Source organism: Podarcis vaucheri, assembly GCF_965113315.1.
Source record: "Podarcis vaucheri genome assembly, chromosome: 1".
In the NCBI taxonomy this organism is placed as follows: Eukaryota; Metazoa; Chordata; class Lepidosauria; order Squamata; family Lacertidae; genus Podarcis; species Podarcis vaucheri.
Genome location: NC_138759.1, coordinates 52,391,788 through 52,403,659, shown reverse-complemented (window position 1 = coordinate 52,403,659; position 11,872 = coordinate 52,391,788). Strand labels below are relative to the sequence as shown.

At 43.0% G+C, this 11,872-nt stretch overlaps 1 protein-coding gene across 3 annotated transcripts; it reads right to left on the bottom strand.

The window, feature by feature from the left end:
- Positions 1-5,668: 5,668 nt before the first annotated feature.
- On the bottom strand, positions 5,669-11,738 carry HARBI1 (harbinger transposase derived 1). Of its 3 annotated transcripts, none has more exons than XM_082226552.1 (3): positions 11,611-11,738; positions 6,879-7,578; positions 5,669-6,213 (listed from the first exon to the last, which is right to left on the bottom strand). In XM_082226552.1, exons 2-3 carry the CDS (start codon positions 7,546-7,548, stop codon positions 5,837-5,839), a joined length of 1,047 nt encoding a protein of 348 aa, XP_082082678.1. In that variant the 5' UTR covers positions 7,549-7,578; positions 11,611-11,738; the 3' UTR covers positions 5,669-5,836. The 3 variants fall into 3 exon arrangements, with proteins under 3 accessions (XP_082082678.1, XP_082082679.1, XP_082082677.1); XM_082226553.1 differs by having other exon boundaries at positions 11,583-11,711; XM_082226551.1 differs by having other exon boundaries at positions 11,378-11,689.
- Positions 11,739-11,872: the final 134 nt, after the last annotated feature.

The following is an 11,872-nucleotide window of genomic DNA, read 5'->3' as shown; positions in this document are numbered from 1 at the left end:
CATAGCAAACAATTAAAATTACAGAAGTACTTTACATATATTGTAAAATAAATTTTTGAATATGGAGTCAATTTTTCTACAAATGAGTTCAAAAAGCTCTTCCTCACCATGGTTCCTAGCTTTCTAAATATTTGGCACACAGTTAGATCCAGCTGCAACATTACCAAGACTGGGAACCAATTATCATAGGTACATCTTCCTGGCAGTAAGTCCCAATGAACTCTACTTCCGAGTAGACATGCATTGACTTACACTGTTTGAAATGGAATCTAGAGCAGGGCAAATACTGTAAGCAGGTAATAATTTATTCCCATCATAGGCACTGGCTTTAAGGGGCCAAGGCTCAGGGTTTTTTTTGAGGGGGCAGGTTCCCGATTGTTGAGATTGGGTACAGAGCTGGGCATGGAGTGACATCAGGACTTCTTTTCCAGGCCAGGGCCTCACCTGGGGAAGAAGTAGTTAAGAATGGGAAAAGGGTTCTGGAACCAAATCCTTAACCCATCACTGGAAACCATAAACACCAACAACTGGGAAACACTGGCCTGCAAGCACTCCAGCTGGAGAACAGCCTTTACAAAAGGTGTCATGGGCTTTGAAGACACTTGAACTCAGGACGAAAAGGAGAAACATGCTAAGAGGAAGGCACACTTGGCAAACCCTCACAGTGATCAACTCCTGCCTGGAAACCTATGTCCCCGCTATGGAAGGACATGTAGATCCAGAAATGGCCTCCACAGTCCCTTATGGACTCACTGTTAAAACCGTGTTTATGAGTTAATGACACCTTGTGTGAATTGATTTGGGAGGCCTATGACTTGGTCCAATATAAAAATGATACCCTGTGTGAAGAGGCTTTGACTGTGATAGAGAAAAAACTAAAAGGGAGAACAAAAAGCATAAAAGGTTATTATATGTGGTGGTAATGTAAAATCATTAAAAAAAGCCTGGGATAAGACATATAAAGATTTGAAAACAAATTGGGAAATGATTGTTGTTAAAAAACCTGAAGTTATGACATGGAGATGTAAAGAACTTATTGAACAAAAGACATTGTTCCTGTATGCAAGATTGGACGCCAGGCCAAGACCAGCCAGCCCCTACAGAAGGAATAAGCCTCCGTTAAAGAAGACGAAGAAGACTGGTAAACTAAACAATTGAACTATACAGGATAAACTAGTTAATGTAGAAACAAAAACAGAAAGAGGACTTTGAATAATAAAAAAGGGGCAAAGGTTTAATGCTCATCTTTTAAGCTTTGTGTACAGACTTTCACGTTAGTATAACTTTTAAAACTCACTTGTATTAAGATGAACAAAGTTTAAAAGTTGAATTATTAAGATTATAAGGTTATAAGGACGTGCACGAAGAAGTATTAAACAATGAAACCAAGAGGGGGAGGGGAGGGAAGTCAAGTAAAAATAATGGTTAAATTTTTTTGATTATGATGGTTTTTTTCTCCATTATACATTGTTGTTTTTATGTTTATTTTTTATGTTCTTTTTGGAAAATTAATAAATTGTTATAAAAAACAAAAACCGTGTTTATGGAAGACAATCTTACTCGGTTATGAGTGATGGCCAAAGAAGAAGACTCCATAATCTGACACCAACATAGACTCCATGGGGTGCAAGTCTCTGTGAAGAATGTAGGGGTCTCTACAATAAACCTTTCTTACACCCACAGGGAGAGGTTAATCTCTAGGTTAATGTTTACTGAGACTTTACATAGATTTGTGTTCGTACATTGGGCAGAAGTAAGGATATTTGATCATAGGGAATATTTTTGTAAATTTGTTGAGGCTATTTTTGCTCTGACCTCTCATTCTTGATGACTCAGGAATTACATGTCCATTTCAATGTTGGCTATTTTCCCATTTTGTAACTGGGACAACAAAATGGACCACAAACCATTCCTCCCCCCCCCCTCAATCTATGTAATAACAACATCCCTTTACACAAATCCAGTTACAACATCCCTCTACACAAATCCCGTTGCTGTTGGATGAAAAAAGGTAGACAAGAGTGATAAGTTACCAAGCAAAAAAAGAGGAATGCTTCTATTTTTAACCATGTTTAAGCCGCCTTTACCCCCTTCATGGATCACTGCCTTGCCGTGGCGAAGGGGCTTGAAGAACTCAGAGAAGCTATGAACTACGCCGAGCAGGGCACACAAGATGAACAGGTCATAGTGGAGAGTTTTGACCAAACGTGATCCACCTGGAGTAGGAATCGGCAAGCCACTCCAGTATCCCTGCCAAGAAAACTCCATGGACAAAGACAACAGGCATATAAAAGTTATGACACTGGAAGATGAGCCCCTCAGGTCGGAAGGTGTCCAACATGCTACTGGGGAAGAGCGGAGGACAAGTACAAGTAGATCCAGAGCTGATGAAGCGGCTGGGCCAAAGCCGAAAGGACGCCCAGTTGTGGATATGCATGGAAGCGAAAGGAAAGTCCAATGCTGTAAAGAAAAATATTGCATAGGAACCTGGAATGTAAGAACCATGAACCTGGGTAAGTTGGATGTGGTCAAAAATGAGATGGCAAGAATAAATATTGACATCCTGGGCATCAGTGAGCTAAAATGGACGGGAATGGGCGAATTCAGTTCGGATGACTACCATATCTACTACTGTGGGCAAGAAACCCATAAGAGAAATGGAGTGGCCCTCATAGTCAACAAAAGAGTGGCGAAAGCTGTACTGGGATGCAGTCTCAAAAATGATAGAATGATCTCGATACGAATCCAAGGCAGACCTTTTAACATCACAGTAATCCAAGTTTATGCACCAACTACTGGTGCTGAAGAAACTGAAATTGACCAGTTCTATGAAGACTTACAAAACCTTATCGAAGTGACACCAAAGAAGGATGTTCTGCTCATTATAGGGGATTGGAATGCTAAAGTAGGGAATCAAGAGATAAAAGGAACAACTGGCAAGTTTGGCCTTGGAGATCAAAACGAAGCAGGGCAAAGGCTAATAGAGTTCTGTCAAGAGAACAAGCTGGTCATCACAAACACGCTTTTCCAACAACACAAGAGACGACTCTACACATGGACATCCCCAGATGGGCAACATCGAAATCAGATTGATTATATTCTCTGCAGCCAAAGATGGAGAAGCTCTATACAGTCAGCAAAAACAAGACCTGGAGCTGACTGTGGCTCAGATCATCAGCTCCTTATAGCAAAATTCAAGCTTAGACTGAAGAAAGTAGGAAAAACCACTGGACAGGTAAGATACAATCTAAACCAAATCCCTTATGAATACACAGTGGAAGTGAGGAACAGGTTTAAGGATTTAGATTTGCTGGACAGAGTGCCTGAAGAACTATGGGTGGAGGCTCGCAACATTATACAGGAGGCAGCAACTAAAACCATCCCAATGAAAAAGAAATGCAAGAAAGCAAAGTGGCTGTCCAACGAGGCCTTACAAATAGCGGGGGAGACAAGGCAAGCAAAATGCGAGGGAGATAGTGAAAGATACAGGAAATTGAATGCAGATTTCCAAAGAACAGCAAGGAGAGACAAGAAGGCCTTCTTAAACGAGCAATGCAAAGAAATAGAGGAAAGCAACAGAATGGGAAGAACCAGAGATCTGTTCAAGAAAATCGGAAATATGAAAGGAACATTTCGTACAAAGATTACCATAATAAAGGACAAAAGTGGTAAAGATCTAACTGAAGCAGAAGACATCAAGAAGAGGTGGCAAGAATACACAGAGGAATTATACCAGAAAGATATGGATGTCTCGTACACCCCAGGTAGTGTGGTTGCTGACCTTGAGCCAGACATCCTGGAGAGTGAAGTCAAATGGGCCTTAGAAAGCACTGCAAATAACAAGGCCAGTGGAAGTGATGGTATTCCAGCTGAACTGTTTAAAATTTTAAAAGATGATGCTGTTAAGGTGCTACACTCAATATGCCAGCAAGTTTGGAAAACTCAGCAGTGGCCAGAGGATTGGAGAAGATCAGTCTACATTCCAATCCCAAAGAAAGGCAGTGCCAAAGAATGCTCCAACTACCGCACAATTTCACTCATTTCACATGCTAGCAAGGTTATGCTTAAAATTCTACAAGGAAGGCTCAAGCAGTATGTGGACCGAGAACTCCCAGAAGTGCAAGCTGGATTTAGAAGAGGCAGAGGAACCAGAGACCAAATTGCAAACATGCGCTGGATTATGGAGAAAGCCAGAGAGTTCCAGAAAGACATCTACTTCTGCTTCATTGACTATGCAAAAGCCTTTGACTGTGTTGACCACAGCAAACTATGGCAAGTTCTTAAAGAAATGGGAGTGCCTGATCACCTCATCTGTCTCCTGCGAAATCTCTATGTGGGACAAGAAGCTACAGTTAGAACTGGATATGGAACAACTGATTGGTTCCAAATTGGGAAAGGAGTACGGCAAGGCTGTATATTGTCTCCCTGCTTATTTAACTTATATGCAGAATTCATCATGCGAAAGGCTGGGCTGGATGAATCCCAAGCCGGAATTAAGATTGCCGGAAGAAATATCAACAACCTCAGATATGCAGATGACACAACCTTGATGGCAGAAAGTGAAGAGGAATTAAAGAACCTTTTAATGAGGGTGAAAGAGGAGAGCGCAAAATATGGTCTGAAGCTCAACATCAAAAAAACGAAGATCATGGCCACTGGGCCCATCAACTCCTGGCAAATAGATGGGGAAGAAATGGAGGCAGTGAGAGATTTTACTTTCTTGGGCTCCATGATCAGTGAAGATGGTGACAGCAGTCACGAAATTAAAAGACGCCTGCTCCTTGGGAGAAAGGCGATGGCAAACCTAGACAACATCTTAAAAAGCAGAGACATCACCTTGCCAACAAAGGTCCGTATAGTAAAAGCCATGGTTTTCCCAGTAGTGATGTATGGAAGTGAGAGCTGGACCATAAAGAAGGCTGATCGCCGAAGAATTGATGCTTTTGAATTATGGTGCTGGAGGAGACTCTTGAGAGTCCCATGGACTGCAAGAAGATCAAACCTCTCCATTCTGAAGGAAATCAGCCCTGAGTGCTCACTGGAAGGACAGATCGTGAAGCTGAGGCTCCAATACTTTGGCCACCTCATGAGAAGAGAGGACTCCCTGGAAAAGACCCTGATGTTGGGAAAGATGGAGGGCACAAGGAGAAGGGGACGACAGAGAATGAGATGGTTGGATGGTGTTCTTGAAGCTACTAGCATGAGTTTGATCAAACTGCGGGAGGCAGTGGAGGACAGAAGTGCCTGGCGTGCTCTGGTCCATGGGGTCACGAAGAGTCGGACACGACTAAACGACTAAACAACAACAACAACAACAAGCCGCCTTTACAGTTTAGTTAGTTGGCATTCGTCTGTCTCAAGAGACAATGGAAAAGTGCACCATCAAGGGTAAAGTTAAACTGTTGGGTGAATTACAGCACCTGCTGTGTCTGTACAGACCAATATGGGTGAACTTCAGTTAATAACTGAAACAAAAGTGTTCCGAATCTGTTACACCATACACAAAATACATTTTATTATTTTTAAATACTTAAAAATACAATATTAAACTGAATATGCATTCCTCCCATATCATATTGTCCTTGATAAATAGTCCTCCAATAAGGCTGGACACTAAAAAGTAGCAGGTACTGAAATACTGAGTACTGACGGAATCAGATGCAATGTGCACAATGAAACCAAAATAGTAAATGCAAAATATTATAAAAACACAAAATTTCAATTTCAATAGTTGCATCCCCATTTATTTCTCTTGCTGAATGTAAGAGGGAAATCAGGATCTATCATAACTGTTTGCATGTCTTTTAATATGTCCAACTTAGTATGTCTTGTAATGTTAGCTAAAATGAGTGAGTAATAATTCCTGACGAACTCGATCAGCTTCAGAGTCAAGTGATTCCATATGTTCATATTCTTCCTCTGGCTGTTCCATCTGTCCCATCGTTTGGGAAGACCACACATCCAGTCCATGCTCTAGAGAAATGTTATGAAGCACGCAGCAAGCCAGAATGATGTGGCTGGCCTTCTCGGGAGAATACTGCAACGTGCCCTTTGACCCATCCAGACAACGGAAGTGGGACCGAATTGTCCTGAATGTACGTTCAATGACATTGTGAGTGGCTGAATGTGCCATGTTATACCGGCACTCTGCAGGCGTTTCAGGAATATGCAGAGGGGTCATTAGCCAAGTGCGAAGAAAGAATGAACTATCACCTGTCAAAAGAAAAAGAAAGATCACAAACCAAACAGGGACAGGAGAGTGCAAATAATTCCATCATCTGATAATAAAACCAGGCATCTATATGAAGCCAGATATGTGTATGAAGCCAGGAGGGCAACCAAGATGATCAAGGGTCTGGAAACTAAGCCTTATGAGTGCCTGAAGGAGCTGGGTATGTTTAGCCTGGAAAAGAGGAGACTGAGAGGAGATATGATAGCCATCTTAAGGCCTGTCACATGGAGCAGGGAGCATGCTTGTTTTCTCCTGCTCTGGAGGGTAGGACTCGAACCAATGGCTTCAAGTTGCAAGAAAGGAGATTCAGTAAGAGCTGTTGACCACGAGAGGTGGTGGACTCTCCTTCCTTGAAGGTTTTTAATCAAAGGTTGGATGGCCATCTGTCACTGATGCTTCCGCGGAGGTTCCTGCATTGCAAGGGGTTGGACTAGAAGACCCTTGGGGTCCCTTCCAACTCTGATTCTATGTTTTATGCTACCCTATTATTCTGTTTCATGCTACCTTTGTTTGATTTCTCTTTATAGAGGGAGAACTGTAAAATCTGCAGTTTTGACACATAACTGTTATGTGGCATGTCACAGAACCAAACAGAAATTCCACCAAAATAGACTTTCAAAGATGCCAGTCATGAGAAAGAACTTACCAAGTAGCCAGCCATCTTTGTGCATGCCAGCTTCAAACTGGTTCCTGAGGGCTGACTGCTGCAGCACAGCACAGTCCTGCAAGCTGCCTGGCCAGTGTGTTTCCGCACTCAGTAGCATTCCCCTGGCGTCACAAACCAGCAGGCAGTTTAAAGAATGAAGGCCCTTTCTATTCACATATGACAAGTCCTCAGCACTGGGTGCCTTTATTGTGACATGGTTGCAATCAACTAGTCCTAGTACCCCTGGCATACCTGCCAGCCCATAAAAGTCATCTTTCAGATGCTGCACCGACACTTCATCATCTGGGAAATGAATGAACTGAGATGCCCTCTCCACCAGGGCCTCAGTAACATTGGCAACACAACGGCTCATAGAGGCCTGGCTGATGCCAATGGCATCTCCCATGCGAGTCTGGAAAGAACCAGAAGTGTAAAAACCTAATGCAGCAAGAATTTGCGTCTCTGGGCTAATGGCCCTTGATCGTTGTGTAGGACGAGAAAGGCTGGCACCCAGAAGATCCACCAGATAGTAAATGAAGTGACGTGGGAAGCCATACATAGACACCAGATATTCATCAGTCACATCCTCCAGCTTGAAACGATCAAGTGTTCGATGCCCACGACCATATAGCAAGAGATCACAATCAAGAATGGCTATGGGAACAGCCATGATGGGTTGATCTTTCTTCTCTCTACTCACCTACATTGGAGCCAAAAAAAAGGAAAATTGAGGACATGGATCCTAACAGCCTACTTGACTCTACTGTCAATTTCATACTAATTACACACAAACAAACCTATTGGCTTAAGTAAACAGGGTTTTGAAATTAGTTTACAAATGTACACTTTAATTTAACTTGGCATTTACACTAATTGCTATGAGACCAGATCATACAACTGAGAACACAAGGAAAAGAAATATAGAAAACTTTCCCACAGTCCTATTAATGTGGCTGAATCCTACCAGATAACATTCTACCAGAAAAGCTGACAATATTATCTCCATGGGATTCTGCTATTAATTTCAATGAAAGAGCCAATGAATCATGGTCGTAGTTCTGGGAAATTTCCAGTGGAATTTTTTTTGGAGCTGTATATAATTTCACACAGGGTCATGGGACATTCTTGAGAAAGCAAGAATGCACAATTAGTACTGACCTTGGGTCATACGCAAAATTGGAACTGTTGAGTACATATTTCACAATAAATTAGTGTTATGTTTACATTCTCTCTCTGAACCGGTTAAACAAGACTAGGAAAATTTCTTTCTTTATGTGTTACTGCATTAAAATTAATTGGCTGTATGAGGCATGAGGGTGTGAATTGGCAAAACTTAAGCTGGTGATATTTTTAGAAACGTGCAGCACTGAAAAACAAAGAGTTGCTTTGTTCTAATGCTTGTTAATAAGCTGTGCTGTCCCTCAAGGATATTTTTTCTGTTTGTCCAAGTGCACACACAATCTAGAATTCTGGAACAACTGGAGTTGATAAATGTACTGAAACTATGTGCCTAAGAAGAACAAGTTATATAAACAGGGATGCTTCACCCAACCACTCTTTTCCATTGTTAAGCAAGTCAGTCATATTCTAGTGGCAAGGAGCTGTCTTGAGAACCAAGGAGTTCCAATCTTGCAAAATCAAAGTTTCAACAAAGTAATACTGTATTTCTTGTATCCTGTTTTTTAATGTCTACCAGTGACTCCCAGTAGTTATAATACAAAGGAGTTAGGTAGGTGTCTAATTAAATAGCAATATAAGGGACACTTTGGTATCAGATATAGCCTATAAGTTTAGGGTGGTATCTCTACAAGAGAATTTTTCTGTTCTCAGTTGGAGTCCATTGCTGGAAAGAGCCAAAATGTTAATAAATAGTTTGCATTATCTCCTCATTCCTGTATGTAATAACCATTTCTCCCTCTTCATATACCCATGCATTGCATTACATAAACATAACATTCTGTCCCTCTGAATGTGTGGACAATGCTTGATTGTCATCCCCTCTCTCATAATAGTTGTGTTATTGTGCACTCACAAGATTAACAATTTAATAATAATAACAACCAAAAACCAATGGATTGAATCTGGTCTGATTCCTCTATGAACATCTGATACCAAAGGTGTGAATTCCCCCAAACAACTGAGGGATTACCTAGTATTAGCCATCATTGAAAATAAGACCCACAAAAGTAATTAGCTCACCACCACAGCTTACTAAGAAGCCAAAGTCTGTGTTGCCATGGTGGCCATGGAGGAGGGAAAGTCCCCTCTTCTGTGGCCAACATGAAAATGCAAGCTACTAGACTCTTAGAAGGCAGCTTTTTTAAACCAGCTTGCTAAGTGAAAGGGCATGTAGGAAGGAAGGGTATATCTGCTCATCCTTCACTAGCCTATTTGGTGGTTATGAAGGAATAGGCTTTCCTTCCTGTCTGGCTAGCAGAGAAACCAAGTGGACTGGCAGAAAAGAGACCGAGTAACCCACTCCTCCTCCCCCAACCTGTTCATGCACCTACATGAATTTCCTGGTCACCCATGAGTACCAGGCAAGTTGTCAAAAACAAGGCAGGTATTACCTACGTCAATAAACCAACTCAGAAGACATGTCAGCATACAAACAGACTCTGCTACTAAGACTCAGCTAAAGGTAAAGGTAAAGGTACCCCTGCCCGAGCGGGCCAGTCTTGACAGACTCTGGGGTTTGTGCGCCCATCTCACATCTATAGGCCGGGGGCCAGCGCTGTCCGGGGACACTTCCGGGTCACGTGGCCAGCGTGACAAGCTGCATCTGGCGAGCCAGCGCAGCACACGGAACGCTGTTTACCTTCCCGCTAGTAAGCGGTACCTATTTATCTACTTGCACCCGGGGGTGCTTTCGAACTGCTAGGTTGGCAGGCGCTGGGACCGAGCAGCAGGAGCGCACCCCGCCGCGGGGATTCAAACCGCCGACCTTTCGATCGGCAAGCCCTAGGCGCTGAGGCTTTTACCCACAGCGCCACCCGCGTCCCAAGACTCAGCTACACAACTGCAAATAAAACATTTTTAATGTGTTGGTAGAGTGCAATATACAAATGTGACACTAGATGGCGACAGTGAGCGATGCCAAATTCAATGTATTTTTCAAAAATACATTCCCTGTTCAGGGAAGTTTTTAATATTTAATGCTGTACTGTTTTTAACACTTGATTGGGAGCCGCCCAGAGTGGCTGGGGAAACTCAGCCAGATGGGCGGGGTATAAATAATAAATTATTATTATTATTAAAACTTTTTTAAAAAAAAAGCATTTTCATAGTGTTTTCTAAATGTGTGTAGATTCCAGCCAAGGGACTAAAAGATAAATGCTTTTCTTTTTCCAGCGATGAATACAAAAGTAGTTGCAACTGACATATGTGTAATATATTATTTTGTCTCAGTAACAGCTGAGGCAATACGTCTACTTAAAAAATTATTTAGCAGCTAGTTGTTAAGCCCACAATTAACAGTTGTAACTGATATCTCATTAATATCCCTATCATCATTTTGAGATAAATAGATTTAGGAGGAAATGTAGCATCATTATCAATGTCTGAGAATGCAATGTTTTGTCTTTTAACATACATGAGACACATCTATATGAGTATGTCTACAAAAACATGCAATAACCTTTGTGCAGCAAAATACACGTCTGACACTCAAGACTATGTTTGAAGAATATAGTGCACCCAAAGAAGGAGGCCATCTCCAGGTATCTGGTTAGTCACTGTGTGAGAGCACAATACAGAATCAAATGGGCCTGTGGTCTAATCCAGCTGGGTTCTCATGTGTCACTTTCAAGGTTTCATTCATGCTTCTTGGTGGAGCCACCAGGAATGACTTTCCTAAAGGACCCAAAGCATGAATGATGGAAGGTGAAGGGGTGCAAGAGAGGGAGAAGAATGGCAACGAGGCATTAAGCTGTTTGTGGTGGGAAGTGAAGGGCACGTGATGAAGCAGGAACTGCAAAAGAAAGCTGAAAAGCAGGCAGGTCTCTGTGATTCTAGAAGGACGAGCTAAGGGGCATGAATTTGCCTTATTGGAGGATGCTGTGAAAGCGGAACATGCAACAGGGTAACCCAACAGTAGTTGTGGGAAATCTCACCCGCTCCAACTCTCCCCATCAGCACCGGCCAGCATGGCCAATGGTGGCAACGGTAGTGCAACACCATCTGGTGGACCAGTGCCGGATTTACGTATAAGCTAAACAAGTTATAGCTTAGGGCTCCACTCTCTTGGGGGTCCCCAAAAAATTTAAAGGGGGAAAAATGGATGTACATTTCCAAAATATAAGATAAAGAACCAATAAAATAAAACCTACATACAGCAACAGTATTTTGTGTTGTGTAGGCTCCTATTTGTTATGTGCAAACGGCTTTAGATACCTATTAGGTCCATAAATTACCATATAGTATATACAGTATTCAACACAAAAAACAGCGGCAATTTGTTGTTGACAAAGGACAGCTGGACATATAAAGGGCCCCATTACCTTCAGTAGCTTAGGGCCTCATCAAACCTTATTCCGGCCCTGTGGTGGACTACAAGTTCCTCCCTAGAGAAGCGGGGAGAAGACGGGGGGGGGCGCAAGGGGGTCTCTTCCAGGGAGGACGGAAGCGGGAGAGGGGGCTGCGCTTGGCGGAAGACTGAAAGCGCAGGATATAAGTATGTTTGGCGGCGCGGCTACGCGTCCACACCTCCCTCTCCGCCGGGCCCCCGATTTACCCCGGTAGCGCAAGGGGAGCCTGTCCCGAAGTCCCTTCCCAGCACCCGGATCCCGAGGCGGAGCTCCAAGTCCCTCTCACGACGCCCGGCCTGTTCATTCCCAGTCGCAGATTCCTCACGAGACCGGCCCTTCACCCCTTTAAGCCTCCCAGGTGGGCATTCCCGCCTCCCGCCGATACTTAACGGCTGCGGGCTGGCCCACTGGGGCGGGTGGGGGGGTGTCGCTGATAACGGGAGGCGGGTCCTCGTCTCTGTGGAAAGT